Source organism: Sphaeramia orbicularis, chromosome 21 (genome assembly GCF_902148855.1).
Source record: "Sphaeramia orbicularis chromosome 21, fSphaOr1.1, whole genome shotgun sequence".
Lineage (NCBI taxonomy): Eukaryota > Metazoa > Chordata > Actinopteri > Kurtiformes > Apogonidae > Sphaeramia > Sphaeramia orbicularis.
In genome coordinates this window covers 22,688,026-22,713,482 of record NC_043977.1, presented here as the reverse complement: position 1 = coordinate 22,713,482, position 25,457 = coordinate 22,688,026, and the positions used below count along the sequence as shown (strand labels likewise).

The 25,457-nt window shown below is 37.6% G+C and overlaps 2 protein-coding genes across 5 annotated transcripts in view; one reads left to right on the top strand and one right to left on the bottom strand.

Annotated features, from left to right (window-relative positions):
* Positions 1-48: 48 nt before the first annotated feature.
* hat1 (histone acetyltransferase 1) lies at positions 49-19,051 on the bottom strand. Its single transcript, XM_030125662.1, has 11 exons — positions 18,932-19,051; positions 18,028-18,099; positions 17,865-17,940; positions 15,676-15,796; positions 5,162-5,338; positions 4,946-5,067; positions 4,251-4,355; positions 3,788-3,894; positions 3,170-3,321; positions 2,759-2,875; positions 49-653 (listed from the first exon to the last, which is right to left on the bottom strand). The coding sequence occupies exons 1-11, from the start codon at positions 18,936-18,938 to the stop codon at positions 483-485; spliced, it is 1,227 nt and encodes a 408-aa protein (XP_029981522.1). The 5' UTR covers positions 18,939-19,051; the 3' UTR covers positions 49-482.
* Positions 19,052-21,287: 2,236 nt separating this feature from the next.
* LOC115412963 (calcium-binding mitochondrial carrier protein Aralar1) overlaps positions 21,288-25,457 on the top strand; it is a 20,924-nt gene continuing 16,754 nt past the window's right edge. The window contains exons 1-5 of one of the 4 annotated variants that reach the window (XM_030125657.1): positions 21,404-21,768; positions 21,894-21,947; positions 22,134-22,159; positions 23,564-23,706; positions 24,587-24,702. In XM_030125657.1, the coding sequence (XP_029981517.1) occupies positions 23,597-23,706; positions 24,587-24,702 (226 nt within the window). In that variant the 5' untranslated portion in view covers positions 21,404-21,768; positions 21,894-21,947; positions 22,134-22,159; positions 23,564-23,596. The other 3 variants (XM_030125654.1, XM_030125656.1, XM_030125655.1) reach the window with 3 other exon arrangements.

Sequence of the window (25,457 nt, the reverse complement as noted above, 5' to 3'; positions counted from 1 at the left end):
ATAACTGACCCTTATTTTCCTGACACTAAAAAAAAAAAAAACACCTCATTTTGCAATATACAAAACCAATTTATTTTCATAAGTGCATCAAAACACACAGTGGGAACTGTTTTGACAAAAGATCTTCAAAAATGTCCATGATGGAGAGGAGAAGAAGGGTGTGGACCTCCTATCACTGGTGAATATAACACATCACTGACTCTCACATAATGTGATTAAAGACGTGGGTCAAACAGGAAGTCTGGCCCTCCGGCTGCTCTACTCACTTTTCTACTGTATCAACATCAGCTGAGAAACAGACAGGCTTCACTGCAACCTATCACTGATACACTGACTGAGCTACTACAAATCTGCAACGCTCCTCAGTCAAAATCGGATTTCGTTACATTAGGAGAGTTTCCTCTCAGTCTGTGGTTACGTGGGCTTTGTACACAGATCAGACCACCTGTATGTTGAGTAGGTGGGTTCTGGGCAGAGTCCGCTCAGGCCTGTGTCGCAAGCCTCTCGATGGTTCTCCTGTAATCTGCCACGAGGTCCTGATAACTCTTCTCCAGCTCCTCGTGCTGCACCTGAGTGTCCATCTGACCCATGTGGGAAACCAGCTCCTCCGGCCTCAGGCACTTCCTCATCTTCGTCAGCTCCCTCTGGTTCTTCTGCATCGTCAAGAGCAAGAAACACCTCAGTCTGGCCATATCAATACACTTCACAATCAAGAATATATAGTGAAGAACATCTGAAGAGACAACACTTTCTATAAAGGTATTCAAAATATGACCTCATGTATTTTCATTCCAATTTAAAAAATAATATATACAAATGTGGCAAATGCAGATGCAATTCCTACAACATTAAACCATTCCAAGAACAGCTCGCTAGAAAATCCTGTAGAGACTTTGTCCTGTTCTTCATAACTTGCTACATTATTGTTGACTGCATTAATGACATTTCACCCTGTACTTTGGATATTTAGAACATCAGGTAATGTTAAATTTAGATTTCCATTCAGTCTTGACCGGTACTGACCAATTAAATTGAAGTACAATCAATAATTAAAATCATATTGTGCAATCATGAACTCTGAATTCTTACAGTTATAACATCCTGTTTAACTGAGTTGGAACTAATTAATTTGTTTAATAAGAGGACGTTTGAAATCATTTCTTTATTCAGGACGGCTACTCAGTGTCTGGGATTTAAGTTAAAGGTGTTTCTAAGAAACGAAAAAAAATCACGGGGTCTGTTCTGGACAGGACGGACACTCTTCCATTTAATAAAAACCATAGAGTCATTGTTATATGAACACATCACACATTTCAAAATTTGAATTCAATGTTAATCAACAGTCACATATACTGCAAAGAGTTCTACTACTGTCTCATTAAGGAATGTTCCTGTACAATAAATCACAGAGCTCCTTAATAGCAGACATGTATAAACCATGCAGCCCACCAATACATAAACCACTGGTACCAACATGCAAAGTGAAATCTGTCAGACTGCTCAGAGTAACTGGATACAGATAGCATTAGCATTAACTTTGTCCACTGCAATCTGTAGCATTAAAAAAAAAAAACCTTGCACACACGCATGCAGTCATGGTCACTGGGGATTTGGGGGTAAGAGAACCCAGAGCTGAGCAGAAATGTATAATCCCCCTCAGATTCACAGAGCAGTGGCCTCTGCTATTCGACTAACTACATGCTAAATCTCCTCGGGGAAGGAAAAACGGTCCGCATCTGGCCACCAGATCTTTCCCTGCCACTCTCCCAAAGAATTCCTACTTCCCTCTTCACCACACAGGGCTTTTCCATGTCAGATTCTGCCTTTTTTGAGATGTGCGGTTACCCCGCTGACAGCAAATTCTCTAATGGCTGGTATGCAAAGTCTCAGTGAGCAGCTCAAATATAAAATGTCAGAAGCAAACAGGATGTAGGGCGTTATGTGGGTGCACAGAACTATCCAGTATTTCCCACTGTCAAGTCTGGTGAGACAAAATCAGAGCAAACTTTAGAGTCTGCTGCACTAAACCACTTAGACTCACAGAAAACTTGCTGAGAAAAACACGAGACAATAACAAACACATTTTGATGAAATGGTTCTGTTTCAAAAAGCGTTTAGAAAACGCTGCTATAGCAAAGCTACAGAACTCTGTCAGAAAGCTGCTACTATTCAAAGTGCTTCAAACACACTTTCATGAAAATCATTTTGCCCAAAGAAATGCAAATCCTAACTAATGACATGTGCCTGAATGGGGAAAAAAAGCTCCTGCAGTAGCAAAACTGCAGACGCCTGGTGCGCCCTATTGTAGCTCTAACAATACGCTCTAACATTAGTAATCTATCAATTTTCATGCGACTGAAGATCAATTTTTCTGCAGTTTTAAATGGTAACATAATAAACACTGACACAAAGGAGCTGTAAGCGAATCATATGTATGCTGTCCACGAGCTGTAACATTATACTAACAAAAGGTGAAAGACTGTACACTGGATTATAGTTTGACAGCAACAGAGACAAAATGACACTCAAATGTGTCTCTGAATGTGTGACTAGAGCTGGATGGCACCAACCGATTTGCTTAGATACCATCAAGAATCAAAAAATGCCTTGTATTCTCCGATCCCACATTAAATACCTGAGGAGAAATCTCAGTATGAGTCATGTTTACTCAGTTTTCTCATCATTCTCTGAGCTCTTTGAGCTTATTCTTACCCCATTAACATGTAAGATACCGCAGCCTAACTTGTTAAACTCTTACCCTGTATGGTCCAAACAGCCTCTTCTTCACCTCCAAACGGTACGCTTTTGCCTTTTCTTCATCACTCATGTCTGTGGCCTTCAGACGCAAAATTTCATACACTCGCCTCGCATGTTTCTGTGGATGAAGACAAACAACTTGATAATTAAAATATTCCCTTTATTAAATGGCATTAATGACAAGGGACAGGTTTTTATTTCCAAATGCAATGATAAAGTGGCAAATGGAGAAAAATACTGTATATTCAGAGCATAGACACTTTTTACATCAAGAAAAACTTCTCTGGCAGATGTTTCTATGGACTGATAACCGCATAAAATGACAAATGCAAAGTTGGATATTACATGAAGATGAGGAAAACCTAAAATTTTCTGATATTTCATAGAATCAAAATAGAAAACAATAAAACACCTTGTTAATTTTCAACTTCTCCTGAGCCTCTGCAGCCATTTCCGCTGAAAACCCAAGGTGTAGCTTATCTGCAGCAAAAGATGTCAAGCTCTGGCAAAGCTTGACCAGCACATAGTCTCTCAGCTTCACATAGCTTTCAGAGGGGTCTTCAGCTGGAAAGAAGACCCATAAAACAATTAATGTGAGTGAACACTGTTGCCCTATTACTTATCAGATTATTTACACTGCCCTTTGAAAACCACTATCCAAACAAAAAAAGATACAGACGTATTGCATTACAAAGTAACTTCTAACTAAAAAATGCTGTTAGTATTAACTTTTTTTGCCTATTCAACAGCAATGATTCCTCCCTGAAAAGAAAAACTGGGACGCCTCTTTAGTATTCAGGCTCCGTCTCCATGCAAAACAACTATTTCGATCCAGCTAGTTTCAACAGCGCCTCAGCACATAGTGGTGTAAATGCCAGCCCTCCAATTAACCCCTCCAACTGCAGAAAAGAAATAAATTATTCTGTTCGTGATGTGTGACACACAGATCTGAAATTACATGTTTAGTTTTGCCTCCTTTAAAAAAAAATAAAACGGCACAATAATACATTTTTTAAAATCTGACACTCACCTGTGATGTCCTGCACCTTAGGTAGGTTGCAGTAAAACCTGTGCACTGCCTCCAGAAGCTGAGCTCCATGACCCTCTCCTTGGAATGGTGGCAGGATCAGCATTTGGCTGAGTAAAGGTCAGATGTACATGCACATATAAAAAAAAAAAAGCCCTTCAAAATAAGACTTGCTAACATTTTCTGTATCTTCCCTTAGTTGACACAGAAATCCTTTGATAGAAAAGAGAAAATAATAGATTGTTATGCTCATCCATCAGTGCAACAAATCACATCACATGCTTATCTATAAAGTTGTTTTCAGATACAAATCACCCTGGTTTAGTGATGAAACAAAATCTTCTTGAATGGTTGGCTATATAAGCCAGTAATTTGGGCTCTTTGGGACGAGGATAAAGAAATGTATAATTTTCCACTCCTTTTTCTTACAAAAGAATGGGAAGGCACGTGCTGCTCCAGCAATTACCTTACACGTGGTCGGGTTTTGTCTGGGTACACGTAGTAATTATAAACTGTCATGTAGCCAACAGTTGCGTAGAGAGTCTCCCCATCTTTATTGTACTTTTCAAATCTGCAGATAAAACACAAAGGCAAACAGGTCAATTACAGGCACACTCCCATGCAGTGTCCATTTTAGCCTCTCTGTTCTCGTGCCCACCCCTCACCCCCCTACGTCAGTATGTTAGAGCAGCCAGGCCCGATTGGTACACCTGCTACAACCTGAATACATTATGCACTTAATTGGAGTACTGCAACTTAGAGGAAGAGAAGGGGCTGAAGGAGGGACTGAGCTCCTCAAAATCACTTCAGTCCATTTTCCCCATTGTCAGTATTAATAGGTGCCAGGGTAAAGAAAACACTGGCAGAGGCTCTTTTTACTGTTAAGACATTGTTCAGTGTTTCAAAAGACAACAGTATTCAATTCAGCTCTTGCCCCTGAAAAATCTGAAAAGGGCTTTTGGCACAAAGGAAGCTCTTGCCTGATCAACAATTCTCCTACAGGGGAAATATAATCAAACTGGCCTGGTAATTGGTCACAAGCGCCTCAAAGGGGGGCTTTGTTTTTCAATAACACAATAAAGGCTTTTGGGTAGAGGTGGGCGTGGGGGTGTGCGCGCGTGAGGGGGGGGGGGTTTGATGTCAATTAAGGAGGGCACTCACAGAAGAAAGAAGTCCCAACGATCATCGTCTGTGTCGATGAAACTGGCAGTCTCTATGAACCACATGAGGAAGGTCTGCAGGCGCTCGTGGTACTCTTGGAATCCCGGACAGGTCATGTCGGCCTACGGCAAACACGGTAAAGCATTGGACTGGTGAGGTTTGACGCTGCATACTGACCACAGAGGGGGTGTCAAACTTTCCAACTCAAGTGTGAACCTTGTGAATCTGGTATGTGAGGTCTCCGGCCTCCTCGTTGTGGACTGTGTACGTGTGGAGCAGTGTGCCGAAGGGCTTGAAGTTGGCATCTTTTTCCAACAGTGAGATGAAGTCGTCGGTGTTGCAGGTGAACCCGGCAGGAATGATTTCTCTGATCTTCCCTTCAATGTCATCAGCCTGCATGACATAAGGTCAAAGAAACAACAAATGGTCAAATAAACAAATCAAACACGTCTGAGGATCAAGACCTTTAACCATTTCATGAAAACATAAAAATGCATTTTTCACTATATACACTTGGACATTTTCTGGAATTAAATCAACATGAAAATTGTAAGAGATATTAGAAGATGATCCATATTTCAAGGTGCGGGACTTTCGTGACCAATTTTTCATCAGATCTGTCAAACCTCAGTCATAGCTTAAGTATCACGAATCTGTAAGTCTTTCTGTGATTACTCACCTGAATCTCTTGTATTACGGTGAACAATTTCGAAGTGCCATCCACCATAAACAAACCATGTGTTTACAAACAGAGCTGGGAGGTAACTCGGGCATCTTCGGAATTTTATCGCGACGTGTATTGTGGGAAAGGGAGGTTTGTGCAGCCACCTGCAGCGGCAGCGCAACCATATGATATTATATGGATTAAACAAACACGCGGAAACGTCTGAAACGCGGAAATGGCTGGAGGAATACGCATAGAGGGAAGGGAGCTCCTGCCATTTCCGTGTCTTGTCTTTAGCAGCTGCCGCTGTCAGGTGGCTGCACGAGCCTCTGTTTCCCACAATGCACATTGCGACAAAATTCCAAAGATGCCCGAGTCACCGTAATGCAAGAGCTTCAGGTGAGTAATCACAGAAAGACTTATAGATTAATGATACTTAGGCTATGACTGAGGTTTGACAGATCCGATGAAAAATTGGTCACAAAAGTCTCCCGCGCCTTTAAATTTAACACCCATTTATGTTATCCAGTCAGATTCCACTGAACCTGCACTCACCAATATAAGATAAAAGTTTCATGGAAATAATGACAATGCAACACTTCTAAAAAGTACAGGACACATTATGTGACCCTATAAACAGTAGCTGTGAGCTCTGCTAAAATCTGACTACATGAGTAGGTACTGGTTCCATATTGACTGCATTTTCTAGTTTTGTTACAGAGTGAGCAATTCAATTTTTTCCCTAAAAACTCATTTAGAGGCAAAAGTGAAATTTACTTAACATTAAGATCAATTAATCAAGACCTGGCTGAATTATATTAATGACATTTAAGTCCTAAATTTCACATGACTGGTTTTCAAGGGGTTTTAAGGCAGAGATTGAAACCTTTCAGCGAGACTCTAAGGTAGCAAAATAAATGTGCAAAACCCTGGAAAAAATAAAACTGGAAGCATAGATTTTGTGCCAATAGAAGGAAAACCATTAGGCAATTAAAACTGTCAGCTGAGCAGAGACCACAACCCCCTCCCCCCTCTTTAGTGAAAGACCACTTAAATCAGTACATTTACTACTTATGCTAAACCATGAATATGTGATGAAGTTGCCACAATAAGGCATTTCTGCTTCTCACTGGGAAATAAAATCTTATGAATTGATCTCAACTTAACAAACCTAGGGCATCCATAATAGAGGCCTCCCCTCTAATCCTGCCAAGTGAACCCAATCAAATGAATTTGCCCCCGCATTTTCAAAGAGCCTCGGAGACAAAGAGGCCCTACCCTTGGACTTTTTACTCAGTGCAACGTGTGGTTAGTTCAGCTGTAATGTTTGCATTGTATCCATTTCCACAAGGATTGACATGAGAACACTTTGCTAAGCAGCCCTTTCACACCATTTACATGTGTGATGGGCATTATTTCGGCACAGAGACCCTTGCTGCTCAGCATTGAAAACTGGGAAATGAAGAAGATCTGAGCAAAATGCACTACAAAAGGCTAATACAACATACTGCTAATTCCCCCCTTTCAGACATCAGCTAATATCTAACTGGAAGTAATGCACCTGCAGCTGAATGCCTCTTAACCATTGTAATTGTTCAGCCACATTTCTAAGGAACAAGGACCATACTTAAAAGGCCATGGACAAACAAGTCCCTTTGTCCCTGGCACTCTCCTACATACTAGACGCTAAATTGCACAGCCTTCCAGAATAGATGCCTTAGTTGGGCATCAATATAACTTAACAATATACCTTTACAACAGTTTGTTAATGTCTTTGATTTCCAACAATAAGCACAAAGGGAGTACAAACTATCTAATTTGTTGTGTTGGTATTATTTCATCTCCTTAATCAACTCCAAAGATGATAACACATTAAGAAAATACACCCAACAATGCTGCTGCCATTTTCCAGTTTACACTTATTTGTAACGTGATTCTGGGCCACATTTTAAAAGTAGAAACGTATTAAAATCCAGATGGACTGCAAATAACTAAACAGTTTTCCATGTGCACAACAGGTCTGGCACTAAATCAGCGTTGTCTGGGAGAAGTCCAGCCGTACATTGATTCTGGCTGATTTAAAGGGGAGAAGGTGATTTCTGATGAGAGTGGGAGTGAACGTGGCAGCTGCATAAACTCCATTTCTGCCTCCCCTCGTCTGTGTCGCGCTCTCTTCTCTCAGCAGCTGCAGTGCACCCTGTCTGTCCACATGCACTCAGAGACAAACACTCTTCAGATGCAGCCTGAACTCTGCTGGTCCCCTCACTCTCTACCTCTATACCAGCTGCACTCAAACCCGTAACAAGGTGAACACTCAGGGGTCAACATACACCGCTAAGTAGTGCACAGGCAGACAGTAAGCCACACATCATAATGCAGTTTGGAAATCAGCAAGAGGTAAAGCTTCAAACTGGCTTTTTCTTTCTTTAGGATTTACAACTAGGGCTGTAGAATTTCAACACCTGTACTGAATCCCAACCATCACAAGTAAAAACAAAAAAAAATCTAATTACACATTACAATACAATTCTTAGATGGTACAGAAACCCATTTACCACAATATAAAATTGTCTATGATCAAAATATAATAATAATAATAATAATAATAATAATAATAATAATAATAATAATATGAACATAGAACATGCTGCATACACCAAGAGATGAAAATTACTCCCCCTAATCCCCTTGCTAGCATTGAATCAACAATTCAGGAGTGTTAAAAATACCAAATTTTGAACGACTGGCATGGGTATGATAGTATGGAGCAGAAAAAACCTGACCGCAAATTAATCAGGTGATGCAAGCCTAAACTTATCGTCTACTTTATGAGAAATGAATAACTGAACGATCATCCATCGAAATCTGAATCAATACATTTGAACCACTGATCAAACATAACAGTTATAAGTATTTAATTGTAATTCTAATTGTAAGAAATCTAGCTGGGTAATTTAGTAATTTTCTAGTAATTTTCATCTTTTTAGCTGCTACTTTCCCCTCGAAGTCAGAAATTCCAGTTGAAAAGCCTAATCTTGTCTTTTGACGCCGATGTCTGTCACCACCTGTAGTTTCTAAAATCGGATTAATCAGCCAAACCAATTGATTGATCTATCTATGGCTGGGTGGACTCATAATCTTATACTGTGACTGATCTTCATTTGGCATATGATCAACAGATTGTACAGATCAGGATATTTGAAAAAAAAAAAAACCCAACAATTTCGATGTCAAAACTTTTCTACTAAAGGTAACATATGGTTTAAATGGTATTTTCCATGCAGTATGTGGCACTAACCTGTGTTTATTATTATCATTTTTTATTATTAATGTCACTAGTACATTTAACTAGGCTTGTGAGTTTATTTCAGTCCCTTTATGGCAATATTGGAGCATCTGTCCATACTAAGGCGTTAATTTTTCACTCCACTTTAACTTGATGAGGTCATGTAACTTGTTTTGCTGCTGCTGAAGAAAAGATGAGACAAGATAATACTTTAGAAATCTCACACTGAGGAACTTTACTATGTTACAGATGGAAATACTAAGAAAAAGAGGAGCCATGTGTGAATATGTGAATTTAGATGCATCAACACAAGCCACTTCCACAAAAAACATAAATACACAGAAATAGTATAAATAGAATATATGTACAAGATATATAATGCAGTAATGTTAATGAAGAATAATTACAATTCCTTGATGAGCAGATTCGTCTTATGAACTCTGATGTGGATTGAGTCTGATTTACAAAGATGCTTTTGAGTTTTGATGGTGTCAAAACATTTATGTAAATTAATGGAAACAATACAGCTGTATGTACAGAAAAAAGTGGACTTAAGTTTACTTCATCTACATATTGTCAATATTGTAGTAATGTTTGTCCAAACTGATGCAAAAAAGCAGAGTTTCTAGTCGGATAACCGCAACACAAAGCTGTCTCACACAGCCTCCAGAAACCTGACAAAACCAGAGAAAAATGCAGTTTATTTGTAAATCACCTACATTATACAAGAGGTGAGAAATTTTGATTCAGATCATGGATCGCAATTCTACCTCAAAAATTGTCATCTGATCTTTTGACCTGATTGCTCCGCCCTAGATCTGCCTCTTTGTTAAAGTTTGGTACTCAATCCAATGTAAAACAGAAGTGGTTGTAAGGTAAGTTTTTATTTTGCCAGATATAAAAAGTGATGTGGCTTCTCATCACCCCTATCAGAAAGAACCATTACTGCTGTATAGGGGTTATTAAATAGTTTTTGAGGATAGTGTATCCACAAAAACACCAAATCTTGTTGAGTTTTCAGATTTTAACAGCGCACCCACAGCCATCAGTTAAAGGCCACATTGTCCTGAGTGGGAGCCCCCTGCTGCTTCCACCCAGGACAGATGTCCCCGTGTTGAATCATCTGACCTGTATGGGGCCCTCGCCACTTATTGTATTGGGTTTACATGTGTGCAGCATTGACAGCTTTGGGAAATATTCAAAGCAACCAGCAGCCTTTTGTAAAGACCTTTGTGAAGGAACCACCAAGACACGCATCATGTTTTACTGTCCCTTTGCTCAGATACTGGTTGGCTATTTAACCACTCTGCGGAGGCTGTTCTGCTAACCTTGATTAAAAGACGACGTGCACCGAATTTATAAACACATTTATCATTACGTAAAATGGGGGGTAGTGATTTTAAAAAACATTCTGAGGATCGGTTTACAGATATCCAACCTCAAAGATTTTGATTGTCCAAGACTTGAGCAACAATTCTCTCCTGGAAATATAAGATGTCCAACAGGCTCACATTACTCCTCCTGCTGATTCAATCACAGAAACCTCTAAAAATCAATGCCTGATGTCAGACCCCATGTACAAAACCTTTTAAAACCGCTCTGTTCCGACGGGGAGGAGTAGGATTAGTGTAGTGGCGCAGGGGGGCCATAGAGGGCTGAGATTTAGTCAAACAAAACAGGAGATTTCTTACTGGAATAATGTCACCACCCAGAGAGTGGCTCTGAGTTACTTTAGTTAGCAATGAAACAACATCACAGTCCTTTAGTGCTACCGATTCTGCTTTCAAACATTTAATCACACAGCCCTTCTACTTGGAAGAAGAAAAAAAAAACCTGAATAGTTTTTGTCTGTCAAAGTTATGGTTTGATTTACTAAACTTCAGATTATTAAGGCATCTATTGTTCAATAGTTTGATGTGTTGCTGAGTTTTTCAGTGTTATGACAAATAAGATGAAAACCTACATGGCTTTCAGTTTTTGGGCACCTGCTGATAGTTTTGATACAGAGTGTCACAAATAATTTATGGTTTTGGAAAACTACCATTTTTACCAATACACTGAAAAGACACTCCGTGTATTTTTTTTCCCTCTTGCCAATCATCGGTGTGTGCCACAGTTTTTAAGATGCTTTTAAACAGACTGCACTTGGACTTCTTGTTCTCTTGTTTTATGATGTTGAGTCACTGCGGAGGTAAAAAGGCTTCTTTGAAACTATTTATCAGCCATATTTTTAGAAGAATACTCCGATGTGATATACCTGTGACGATAAGAACTGGACACAATATACAGTATCATTAACACTTACTCAAATTGCTTTCACATTAATCTCTAAAAAATCATTATAATCTACCCAAGGGCAGAATTTTGTGGGTCTTCCTACTGAGGTGGGTGATATGAAAATCTTATTTGGGGTATCTACAGGTTTTAAGACATTTTTCAAGGCATCTTTGGTCAAATTTAAGACCATACAGTTACAAAAATAATAGTACAACAGGCTTCATAATTATTGTGTTGAACCACTCTTAACCATGTTTCAATCCAGCTAACGTTGCATCTCCATTTCTCCTTGACTCATGTGTCTACTGATGTTCAAGCTGCTAAAGCTCATACCTGAACCCCTCCACCCATGAATGACTGGAGGCTCCGCTCATTCCCATCTCCTTTATTATAAAATGCTAAACACTAATCACAAATTTAACAAATTCTTTATAATAATTTCCAAAACAAATACAGCAATATCATTTACTTTGTGGGATTTTAAGACCTTTGAGTGTCAAATTTAAGGATTAATTATAATGTTTAAGCATAAACAAGGCCTTGATATAAAACAATAACACTTATGACTTAAAGGATCAGCATTTATATCTTGATCAGTACTAGAAATTTCTAATCTCTCATTTGGGTGATTTGTTGGAATTGTATGTTACTCCTATTTCTACGCTGAATTTACAAGAGCATGTACGTTAACGATCCAGTCCAGCTGTAGAGCCTAAAAAAGAATTACTGATTGGACACATTACTTCACGTGTCTTTCTTCCCTGTTAGTGCAACTTGAGGAGCATCATGGGAAGGAGCAGTAACATGGATTATGACCTGATCACGCTAAGACGTTTGAGAACTCAACAAAGTCTGATCAGGGTGAAGAATGCAGGAGGAATGAGACCAGACTGGTCACAGAGAAATACAGTACCATTTATTTTCAGTGACTAAGATTTATTTAACCCATAAAGACCCAGTGCTACTTTTGTGGCATTTCCAAAATGTTTTTTTCTCTATATTTAACTGGTCTTGAGTGATTTATCTCCATTTTTTATGGCATTATCTTCTGTATTTTGTGTTTTTTCAGTGAACATCAGGTATTTTCCTATATTTAATTTGCCGATCATGTAAATGTTCATAAAGGCTCAGATTAAAGTTGAGGGTTATTATATCAAAAAAAGAGAAAACTCAAGAAAAAGTGACATTTTCAGTCAAATCTCTCATTAACTGATTATAAACCCAGTGTGTCCATCCACTGTCATTGATCCAACTCCATGGGTTTTACTGGTGAATCAATGTTGTAGAAGATGACGGTGTTTCCATGGTAACTATTAGGCCTGTAACGGTACACGTACCGAACCGTTTCGGTACGCACCGGTTCGGTACACAGCTGTACTGAAACGGCACAGTATGATGAGAAAAAGAAAAAGGAATGAAAGACGTCGTTCGACGCGGAACTTTAAAGCCGCACAAGTTTCACACAGATTTAATAAAGGAGCACATATTGACCCGAAATATGAAACAGCAGTTGATATAAGGTTAAAAAAAAACAACAAATATGATGTGAACCTGGAAGGAAGAGACTGAAGACCCTCCACCATCAGTACAGTCCAGTTTGGATCAGTTCAGGTTCAGGTGAAAGACAACAACGAGGAAAGAGACGTTAATAACACGAACGTTGTTTGGCCCCTAAGAACTACGGTAGTTCTAAAACACTTACACTAGCTCTGTCTGTCTGTCTATCATGCACGCTGTATAATAGAGGAATAAATAGAATGTTGAAAGTATGTAAAGTTTCACTTTCGTTTCACGACAGCGTTCATTACGTTAGTTATGGACCGCACCCCCAGGCATATAACTGCGCGACCCCCTACCCCCTGGCTCTGACAAAAAAAAAAAAAAAAAAAAAAAAAATCCCCCGTGCACACAGGCACACACAAATACAGTGTCCTAAACAGTTTGTTCTCTGTCCTAAAATAAATAATTTGGTTCACTGTGTTGTCAATGTTTCTCTTCAGTTTGTTTGAACAGAATACCAGTCCTCTTGTTAATGTTGCACTTCATGTGGAATTTTTATGTTTTTTTTGTGCAGAATGTGAACTGACAGAACTGTGATTAGATTTTTCTTGTTTGTTCGAAACTACCTTTCAGGGAAAAGTGCAATACTAATGTTTAAAATACATTTAGTAATATTAATAATTTATTTTATTTTCTATTTGATTTGTAGCAGCATAATTATATTATTCCTGTTTTTCTATATTCTATTGTCTCCAAAAATTGGGGGGAAAATGTTTAAAAATTCATAAATGCATTAATAGTCATTTTGAGGGGTTTTCTTTCTTCCCGTACCGAACCGAAAAAACCAAACCGTGGCTTTGAAAACCAAAAACGTACCGAACCGAAAATTTTGTGTACCGTTACAGGCCTAGTAACTATGGAGCCTCTGAATGTCCAAATGGGTCATATCTGATGACCATGAAAAGATGACAAACTGCATTTTACACCAATTATTGACATGGATTGATAGGATTTGTGGCTCAGTTTGTTTGTTTTTTTTATACTTTATTTTTATTTGGTTTATCAACAGACAATACAACACAGAAACTAGGGGTCACTGGTTGAACACAAAATATTTAAATGACACACAGTAGTAATTATGGATTGTTTTGTTTATAGTCCAGACATTTTCTCCAGTGCTTTATGAGGATATGTTCCTTGAGCTGTACGTAATAAGTCAGTCATTCCATAGAGTAGATATCCTCTATTATAGTGAGCCACTGATCCTCGCGGGGTGTATCAGTTTTGAGCCAGTTCCTTATAATGGCCTTTTTGGAAGCAATTATAAGAATTTTAAAGAGGTATTTGTCTTCTTCCAGCTCAGAGGGTTTTAAACATTTTAGATCAGTAGATGGTGTAGGTCGTCAATGGCTGTTTGGGTCTTCATGGGTTAATTAGGTATGTACTATTTCAACTTAGATGCTGAGTTTAACAGTGATCCAGTTTCTAGTAAGTAAAAGATGACTTTCAGACATAAATAACGCATTTTCAGAAACAGAATTTTTTGGGTGGGGATGATATCGACTGATTAATCAGCAATCCACTTTTTCTCTTCAAAACTATTATTACACCAGCCATGAAAAAATACTGACAGTCAACCTCCAAAAATCAATACATGCCGTCTGTTCTGGTTCGTCCTCTTTATCAGCAAGAAATTGTGTGTGATGTTTGTAGAGCAAACAGTGTCTTTATTTCCAAGAAAATTACCAAAAAAGTGTCAAAGATGAAGAATCCTCGAAACGTGTTGTAGTTTTTCAGCTAAAGTTGCTGATAAACAAACATACAGGTTGAAGTGCAACAATGACAATTAATATTCCACTACAATTCCTGTTAATATGTAGACCTGCTTATTCTTCAAAGTTCGAAGGAAACTCAAAGGGATGAGTAGAAATGTTAACAGCAATAAATGAACAATAAGTTATGAAGCCAAATCATGTTCTATGCATGTCTTTGTATTAATTACAATGACAGAAATTTTGTCAGTTCTTACTTTGATTCCACTTGGATTACCACTGCAGCAATGTAAATCTGCACTGAACGGCTGTCTCATGAGAAAAATTACTTTAGTCCTGAGAACTAAGGAGCAAAAAGACACCAGTGACAGAACATATTACATCCATGAGACGAAGCAGAGCATTAAAACAGCACAGCAGACAGAATGAAACTTAATTACCATGGTAATGGAAATGCTGTGTCTGTCTGTTACTGTGTCGGAGCAAAATCCTAAAGAAGTAATAATTTTATCAGGTCGCTCATAATATCACAACTTGACCTTCAATTCAATACAAGAAGGCAATGTAGCAAAGTAATTTTACAACTTTATTACCTGGTATGAGGCTGGAATGAATGAATGAATGAATAAATAAGCAAATAAATAAATAATATCAATAATGAGCATTAGTATAATTTTTATGTTCACTGCCGACTTGTGATTATTGAATTACTTTATTGATGCAGAAGTCTGTGTCACTATGCATCTTAGAATCATGACATTTCCTCACCTCTAATAACATCAGCGTATGTTACAAAGCCTTAGTCAGGAAAAAAAAAAAAAACATACTTCAGAATTTCTAATTGGATCATGCAATTAATATGACACCAGTCAATTAAAAACAGGTACATATTGGTTAATTCTCCTGTCAGTGCCCTTGACCACAGTGCTGATGAAGACCTGGAGCTGGTCCCTGAGCACCTTCAAAGGCAGCTCACTGCTCCTAATGGGTTTTATGTGCTGATGCTAATCGCTAATGTCAATCCTAGGTACTGTGTGTGTGTGTGTGTGTGTGTGCGCGCGCGCACGTCTGTAGTAGAATGGGTAAAACTTAATTTCCCTACTGGGATAACAAAGTGAGCTAACCTTTAAATTCCGACTATTGCTCATGTTTTTAATATGTAAAGTGACAACTCCAGCACAAGACTGGCATTCAGGTCCTCACTAAATTAATAAATAAATCTGAATCTTACCTCAACACAATCAAACTTCTCGTTGACTTTGGAAGAGTATTTCACTTTGAAAAGGGTGCTCAGATTCCCAGCAGTGTAGAAGAGCTGAATCTGAAGACCTTTATATCCAAACGCAACCTCACTGCAGAAAAACAGGTCAGAGTTAAAATAAAACTCCTATTAGAGTTACAAAGTTTTAATTAGGACAATAAGGAAAGGCACAGCTACAAAAAAAGCTGGTTGCATTATTATGCAATTTGGGTTAAATTCATATTATGCGTGCAAATACAAACATCTGACCATAATTCTCATTTAATTATATGTATTGAATACACACCCAGAGTACATAATAAATGTTTACTGTAGTTTTGTCCACTGTTTTACTGTGTTGCATTGTTTCTTTCACTACTACATCACTAGCAGTTTATAACAAAATGGATTTAATCATTATGCAACTGTGTGATTAAGCTTTACCAGCAATTACGCTTGCTGAAATAATTAATGCCCCAATTACTAAGTTCCCTTTGAGCTGATTGCAGCAGGGGCAAAAATAACCAATCCTACTTTGGACTAATTTGGAATTGCAATTTAGAGCATAATGATATGCTACACAGCCTACACACAGACACAGGTGTCACTGCCAGTAATGTCATCTTTCTCAGGTCTTAGAGCAATACCTCTTTGTATCTTTGTATGAGACTCCTCACAGCTTTTTGGAGGTAGAAAAAAATATATACAAGACCAAAAACTGACTAAAGTGTAGAGGACTTAGAGACCTTTCTAAATCAGGGTTATTGAAAGGGATAAGAGAAGTAAGGTTTTTTTTACACTTTAATTTTTATGACATCAGACAAGAAAACTCAACCACTCATTTCTCTAACTACATGTAGACCCAGTTTTACCCACAATAGCCCTCATGTATAGATGAAGCTTTGAGGAGGGATTGCACAACCCAACTTCTTAATGCAAAAGTAACAATATATGACTCTACCTGAGACCTACTAAAGTTGTTTTGTAGAGTTTGACACAGCTAAACAGTATGCAAATTCACATGCTGAGGTTGAATGGTTTCTTTGTGCTCAAAGCGAAACTACAAGCATATTCTAATGACATTATGGCTGATGTAGAAGTTAATCATGCTTTAATATGCAAATTATACAAGTGTGTGAAACATCAGTGCAGTTACATCATGAGCTGACTGACAGGAGTGTTTGTCCTACCATGCTAGATTGTACACCCTCAATTTCTTAAAGAACTTCACAGTAATGCACAGTATTATGACGATAACTGCTGCATCAAACACAACTGCAAATTATTTGTTAAAGTACCTGCATTTTTAAACCTTCCAGGTGAATAGCTAAGCTTATTGAGCACTCATGGATCTAAGAAATCAAAATTGTGCCTACACTTAGGCTGGCTCAAAGGAGAAGAATAAGAGGAGTCAGTTCACTTCCTGTATGTTAAGGGAGCTAATTAGTACAAATATAGCATGTTCAATGTATGTTGAGCATATAAAAACACTGACACTATGTATGTACTGTACCCTATGTATACTGTATATAAAAAATAATCATGGGCTGACTGTGTCACCATCTTGTAAAATACGCCTTTTTGTTTTATTAGGACACTTTCACCACCACTGTCACCAATCACAAGTGTTTGCTCCTGAAGGATTCTGTTGGGTCTCTGTAGACTTGATTTGATTCTGATTTGAATTGGTAAAGCACTTTGTGACTCTGTCTGTGAAAAGTGCTCTATAAATAAAATTTACTTACTTACTTAACAATTAAAGTTAAAATGAAATTTAAAAAAAAAACTACCCAGTTCTATCACTGTGTTTGAAAGCTCAAAATCCAGTGGGTAGATTTGCAGGTCACCCTTTTCAGTATCAGTTTTTTGCAGAGGTAATGGGCTCTATGCATAGCCCCAGTACTTCCTGAACTTAAGGCAGCTCCTTTATTTCCTGTCTTTCATTATTTGGCACACTGATTACTCCAGGTGTGCCTGCTAATTCTTGTTGTGATTACTGTGGTCAGGCACACCTGGATTAATCAGTGTGCCAAATAATGAAAGACAAGAAATAAAGGAGCTGCTTTAAGTTCATGAAGTAGTGGGGCAGTGCATAGAGCCCACTGGTGCAGATCTGCTAAAATGTGACATTATATGTCGTCTCATTTTAACATGACCGAGTAATAATTGACAACACTTACTCATCTCCAAAGCTTTGGTGGCTGTACTCAGGGTGAAATGTAGTGCTGTCATCTTCAAGATCCTCTGGAAATCGAACTGAGACAAAAAGAGATAGAGAACACATTTAAGCGAGAGGCTAAACACTACGACTGTTTTCATATCTATAGCAATACACACACACACCTAGTTTCAAGCATATAGCTTCATTGGTGTCGCACTTGTACTCAGCCAGTTTCTTCTCCACAGCAGCTGCACCTAAATCACAAAAATCATTTATCATGCTGAAAATGTAGAGTCTTGACATTAGCCACTTCAACAGGCCCAATTATGTTTTAATTATTTCATCATTAGCCTTAACTGGTGTCATTTTAATTACACATTAGCAATAGGCTCCTGTAAGCTCTCTAATCTTGTGTATTCGCCACCTCATAGTAAACAGAGGCTTATGGGATACAAATGTTTACTGGTCTGAATTTACAGGAAAAGTAACTACCCCCAAAACTAACTGAAAGAGAATACAGTGCTGTGCTTTAGGTGAGCATAGATTTAAGCTGTTGGCGTTAAATATCACTGCAAGATGACTGTAACAGATCACTCACTGCAGAATGTTGACTTCATACATCATAAGAGGTGGGTAAATCCTGTTTTCTGATACTTTACTGTTGATTTAGATAAGGTATTAAATGTAATCCTGTCAGACAACAAACGCTGTCACTAAGACATGTGATACAATTGATGTTATAGGGCATTTCTGTCGCCAAGTGGTTGTACAACATGTAACACCACTGTGAAAAGGGTACCAAATGCTTTACCGTATGACAGCACCCGATTTAATTTAAGATACCAGATCCACACAACCGAAACATACACATGCAGAGAGCTGTAACAGACTGATAGCCTGCTACTGCCGTTAGCAGACAGGCCTCTGCTGCCTTTGCAATGTAACGTTATGTTGTTAGCTTAGCTAGCTATGTTCTGGACTGTGCATTCCGACAGCTAAACTACAACTTTAACGGGCAGGAATAAGGCAGAGCTTCTCCAGAATACAGATGACTACGCACTATAATAAAAGCGGTTAGCCACTTACCCGCCATTTCTGCACACTGTGCTGTGTAGAGCTGTGTTGTCCCAAAAGACCCGCGGAATCACAACAACTTCCGGGTTACGTGCTTCCGTTAAATGCGGAAGTAGTTTTTTTTTCATGGTTCCTGTCAAGTCAGCCGATTTATTAGCCAAACTTGAGCACGTTTATATCAGGTTAACTTCATAACTCAAGTGAAATAAATTAAAATTAATAAATTCACAGTTTAAAACACCAGTTCAAAATGGATTCATAGATGCTAAAAGAGATTTTCCAAACATAAGAGATTAATCACAATTTCCCTGTTTGTAAACAAAAAACAAGGACAAGCTGTCTTTATAATGTCTTTTACATTGTTGATTATGGTTTTTATATGAGTTATATATTGATAATATATTTAACTAAACTTTATACTTAAATAAACTTTATGTTACTATCCACTTTCATGATTGATTCATCAGCAATGAATATCATTAAATCAATCACTTAATGTAAAAAAAAAAAATCAAAAACAAACAGAAAAAAACAAACATTTTTGCTGTTATTTTTGTTCTTCTTTTGTTCAATTAAAACTCCTAACTACATGATGACATAATGTGCTCAAATCCAGCAAACAAACACCAGTTCAGAGTGTAATTTCAAATTCATAGATTATTGATGAGGCATCAATAACATTCAAAGTGAAACAGATAAAATATTATGGTGGATTTCAGGTCCACTGGTGACTATATAATACAACAAAACATTACAAAGATGAAGTAAACCAATATAAAAATAAACTACAATACCTAATATGTGTCTGTATGGAGGTGATGGATCACTCTCTGAACTTCAAATTATTGTCAGTCTGGAAATGCAGCTAATGTGAAGATCCAGTAGAGACCGATGCACTGGAATGTTTAAAGATGTAGCACAGATGATGATGTAAGTGTAGTAAAGGAAATGTATCAAAACTTGTACAGTTAGCAGTGGCTGTGTTAACGATAAATAAATCAAGTAAGAATTCATTAGATAGAATTATACCTGTCACATCGGGATCTTTTATAGTTTTTCTTTTGACTATAAATCCAAGTAAGTATATTATTATTATTATTATTATTATTATTATTATTATTATTATTATTATTATTATTATTATCATTATCATTATTATCATTATGTTATACAAGCTCTGGATATATATCAATAGGTGAAATTGTTTGGATATGTATTATCTGTTGGGTTTCTGTAAACTGGCTTGACAGTCTGCTTTCGACTGGCTCGATATGTAAAGTGTCATGACAACTTTTGTTATGATTTGGCGCTATATAAATAAAATTTGATTGATTGACTGATTGATTATGAAGAGTGTGTTTTCACCTTATGAAGAGATTTACTGTGAAATGCCCTATCCCTGTCTATCATCCCCACTATAAATGGTTAATATAGAATACCTGTTAATAGACTTCTTAGTACCCCCACCCCCACCCCACCCACAGAGATCTACCCCTGAGTGGAGCCAGACAAATTGGCCTGTGATATTCAGATTCATCACTTTTGGAGAGAGTACCTATGTTATATAAATATGTTATATATGTTATATATATAAATATATATATATATATATATATATATATATATATATATATATATATATATATATATATATATATATATATATATATATATATATATATACATAAAAATATTAATGTAACATTTAGACTACTATTTCTACTACTACTACTACTACTACTACTACTACTACTAATAATAATAATAATAATAATAATAATAATAATTGGTTATTGGTTATTTTGACCACAAAAACATGGTTCACATGGCCTATTACAAATTGTTAAATGGCCAATTTATTATTTTGCAACTGCAGTTGGGGGAGTCGCCCCCCCTTAGCCCCCTGTAGAGCCACCCCTGGTACAAAACAAATTAGCCTATAATATTCAAGCTGTTGGTTACAGATTCTTCACTATAATAAAAATAATAATAATAATAATAATAATAATGATGATAATAATAATAATGATAATAATAATAATAATAATAATAATAATAATAATAATAATAAAATAAAACAATAATAATGATAATTATCATAATAATAATCTTATGATTGCTTAATTTGATTATAGATTGTACAAATGTTGCTGCAGATTATTGTGCTGTGCGTTGTCAGGAGGGAGTGGGCTCGGTACGGCAGGGCATGGCTCGGCACAGTGAACCGTGTCCTCGTTTGACCCGAACAGACAGGAAATGGTGTAAAAATCTGATGACCCAGCTCCTGTGTCCGCAGCATCTCCCTGTTAGCGGCTCTTGTTCTGAGGACGCCCCGCGGACAGATAAGGACAGCCCCGGTCTGGGTATATTTGGGTGCGTCGGAGCGCGCGGTGGTCCCGTCATGCCCGCACCCATCCCCATGTCCGGCGCCTGCGCTACTCCTCTGCAGCTGACGTCACACTCAGCATGGCGGTCAAGGTGACTCCGTCAATATTTCTTATCAGATATTAATTTTAAAGGCAGTGTCGTAGCCGTGGGGTTATCGCTCTCGGGTGCGGTGGACAGTTTGGTCCGTGGAGACGCGTGGGCTTAAAGCTTCTGCATCAAACTGCAACGGAGCCCCTTTATTTAATTTGTGCATCTCTACAGACAGCAGGCGCATCTCTACCGGCCTCGCACAGACAGCTGTCATTTCTGTAAAATGTTGCATTTGTGCGTGTGAGAGGTTTGATGTAAAGCGGGTTTATTGTGCAGGATGACTTATTTTCCCACGCACAGGGTGTTGCGCTTCATGTTAGTCGTCTGAGATCGATCCTGCTAAGGGGACTGCGTAAAATCAAAGCTAAACAGTCACAACCTGAACTTCAGTTTTATTGATTAACAAATGGAACGTCATGGGAAAGTAGCCAAACTGTAGGCAACGTTGTAATAGTCAGACTCCCTTAACTTCAAATGGTTAAATTGTGTTTTATAGGTGCAAGCGACAAAAAGAGCCGACCCCCATGACTTGAAGACTATTTTTCTGAAGGTAAGGCTGTTAATTACATCAACACTAACTTTACATGTCAACCAGCGTATGGATTAATACAGAAATTGTGTGTTACAAACCTACTAACATGTCACAGTCAGTATGTAGTGTGTGTGGAATCTATTTGGACACTTGGTTCAGTAAAGGTCACGGATGCTTAGACTAATTTTGGAACTCCTTCAACAGAGGATCACTGCTCACCTCGACCTCACGTGTGTACAGAGTGTTTTGATCTCTTTAATGTCATTCAGTTTCTCATCTTGCATGGTCCACCTCTTGTTAAAAGTACAAAACCCCTGCATCATGGTGTAGGTTTGTTTACCTCCGTCATGACTTGTCTGAAGTGTAAACTTGTCCCAGTAGAGCCTCTGTTTGAGTTACAAGTCACCTTATGGTCCTGCTACTTCTCATCATTCTGCTATAAGGGGGCTGTGTAATTTGTGATGCATATTCAGGTGGAAGAGTTAATTACTGGAAGCTCAGTCTGACTGCCTGTATAATTTGATTAAGGACACTTAAGTCCTACTGTGAGGGTGAATGGATACACAATCATGTGATCGAAAAATGTGGCAATAAATTGCTTGGAATTAATATTTTCACTTAAAACATTAATTCAGCAGAGTGCATTGAATTGTAACCCTTAAAACACTTGGCATGAAGGTCTCCTCCCCCTCTCTTTCTCTGTTTATCTCATGCTCTCTCCATCTGAGCTTGGCTCACACTCATGAGCCTGGCCTTTCTGTTCTGCCAGTTCATGCGGTGCTTGTGTTTCCAGAGCTATCTCTGTTCCAGATGGAAACCCAAACCAGGCTCTAAAAATGACCTTATGTCTTAAAGGCTGAAGAGATCTCAGGTTTAGCACCACATGTTCTACTTCAGCCAAGTGAGAGGAAATATAAATAGCAACACAGAAGATGAATATATACAGTAGTTATGTCATTGTGCTGTTCATTACTATGCACTTTGCACTCTAGTTAGGTTTCTAAACCATGAGACAAGAGAAATTTGCGAATGGTTGAATCATTTTTGAATTTTCATATGCTTGATTCAATGCCTTCTTATATACAATATTTTTACAGCTCCTTCTATATGAAATCTTTATACACAGCCATCCCAACAGTAAACAATGTAATAAATTGCTGGACGTTCATTAGTGTTAAAGTAAATAAAGTGTACAATGTAGCATGAACCGTATTGTATATGTGATATTCTCATCCTGTAGTTGACAGAGTCTGTCAATGTCTAATATAAGACTTTTATCGGAATCAATTCTAAAATAAACTGTAGCTCTGTTCTGGTACACAGCAAAACCATTAGATCATCTAAAGTAATATATAGGCCTGTTAAACAGAGGATAATTTGGGCTGTATAGAAAAATAAAACTACACAAACACATTATTCACACAAAGATAAGAGACAAATATGACCTGTAATCAAAAGAGACTTGTTTGTTTTCCTGTAGTGCTGTTTTTCTTGTCATTATATTCAACCGTCAACATCATTTCTATGCAAAGATTGGAATTTCATCCTTAAATGTTATTTATCTATACACACACATGTTGGAAGGCATTTGAGGTGTACATTTTTTGCATCTGATTCTTCTCTCTATTCTGCAGTATGCCAGTGTGGTGGAGGATGGAGAACATTACATGACCCCAAGGGATTTTGTACAGAGTTACCTGGGACTGCACAATCAGCCTCAACACAATCCCAAAACTGTGGAGCTCATAGCTGGAGTGGCTGACACCACCAAAGATGGGTGAGTTGAACCCACTAAGACATGTAATTACATGTAAATGAAAGAATAAGTCTATATTTTTTAGGTTTAATTGAGTTGAAGTCCCACATACGTTGGGTTAGATACCTGTTAAATGTGAATCTATCCTTAGTTTTATTTTCTTATCACAAGTTTTGCCAACTTAACAAAACAGAATTTAAACTTTAAGGCCATTCTGACACCTTCCTATCATGAAGACATTACAACCTGTCAAATAAACACAGAGTGCTATGACTAGAGAACAAACAATCAAATAATAATAAAAAAAAAATGTGTAGCAGAAGCCAGACAGACTGTTAATGATTGATTGTATCATAGTGTTGTTTGCAGGGTAAATAACATTCTGTTATCAGTTTTATGCCTGATAGCTGATTGATTGAAATTCTAGAGATAAGATAAGTGAAGGATTTCTTTGTTTGAGGTGTGAGTAGTTCTCTGCCTCTGTGTGATTTACTGCAATCATGAGCCTTAAACTATGAGGGCATTATCCAACTTATTTTGTGGAAACTCATCTAGTAATTGTCTAAATTGTGAATGGATACTTTAATTAAGATTCGACCCTTATGCTTTAGATGTCCAATTAACCAATTTGATTATTGAAAGTTCATCTTTCATCCAATTACAATCCATTATTTTCCATGGTCATGGTATATGCGAAAAGACATACTATCAATGAAGGAGTACCTATTCACAGCCGCACATATCTTCAACTTTAATTACAGTATATATGTAGTAGTCGGCCTTCAAACATATTTTACATGTACTCCCTGTGTTCAGCAAATGCTGTGACTGTGAATTTGTGGTCCTGTTGCAGTTTTGTGTTCTTTGTTCAGCCAGCCCTCTTTCTTTCTTGTCCAAACAGACTGATTTCTTTCCAGGAGTTTCTGGCCTTTGAATCCGTTCTGTGCGCCCCAGATGCCCTGTTCATTGTTGCCTTTCAGTTGTTTGACAAGACTGGCACAGGGAACATCTCATTTGGTATGTATATGGTGTTGAATGTGTACACATTGGTTATGTACTGTAAATACAGGGCAGTATGTAGAATTAGAGCTGGGTATGGGTCATAGATTTCAACAATACTGTTCCCAATATACCAAGGCTTTGACACCAATTCCTAAATGATACCTATTTCTATGCTAATTATTAATTATAATGAAAACAAAATCACACTTCAAATAACACTACAAATCTTTAGTTTTATTATTCAACTCTTTGGGATTTGCTGGCAACATAAAAATCCTTTTTAACACAGTCTGAAGTTGTATGTTACAATAGTATCATTAATAGAAATAAAAGCCATGCATCATAATACTTTAAGCAATTTATTTGACACCATGAGGTACCCAACCCTTTATAAAACTATATGATGAGTGTATAATGGTGGAAAAAAGTTTTGGGATACCCCATGCATTTGTGATATATTGCATTAAGAACCCATCTTAAATCTCTGAACTCTGCAAAATATTGTTCTATTCTCTAAACCCACATGTTCCCTTCTGCACATGCTCTGTTCCATCGAGGTCAAAATGAGATATTTCAGCAAGATAATGAAACACATCCAGGACATGACATGTTGAAATTGTCAGGAATTTAATTTTGCTGTTTTTTTTCTACTTAACAATAAACACATACAAAATTAGCATTCATTTGTGTCCGTCTGATAAAGCCACACTTTTTGAAACACAAGAAAGCAAATATTTCCTGATAGCATTTAAGACTGTATGAAATTTTAA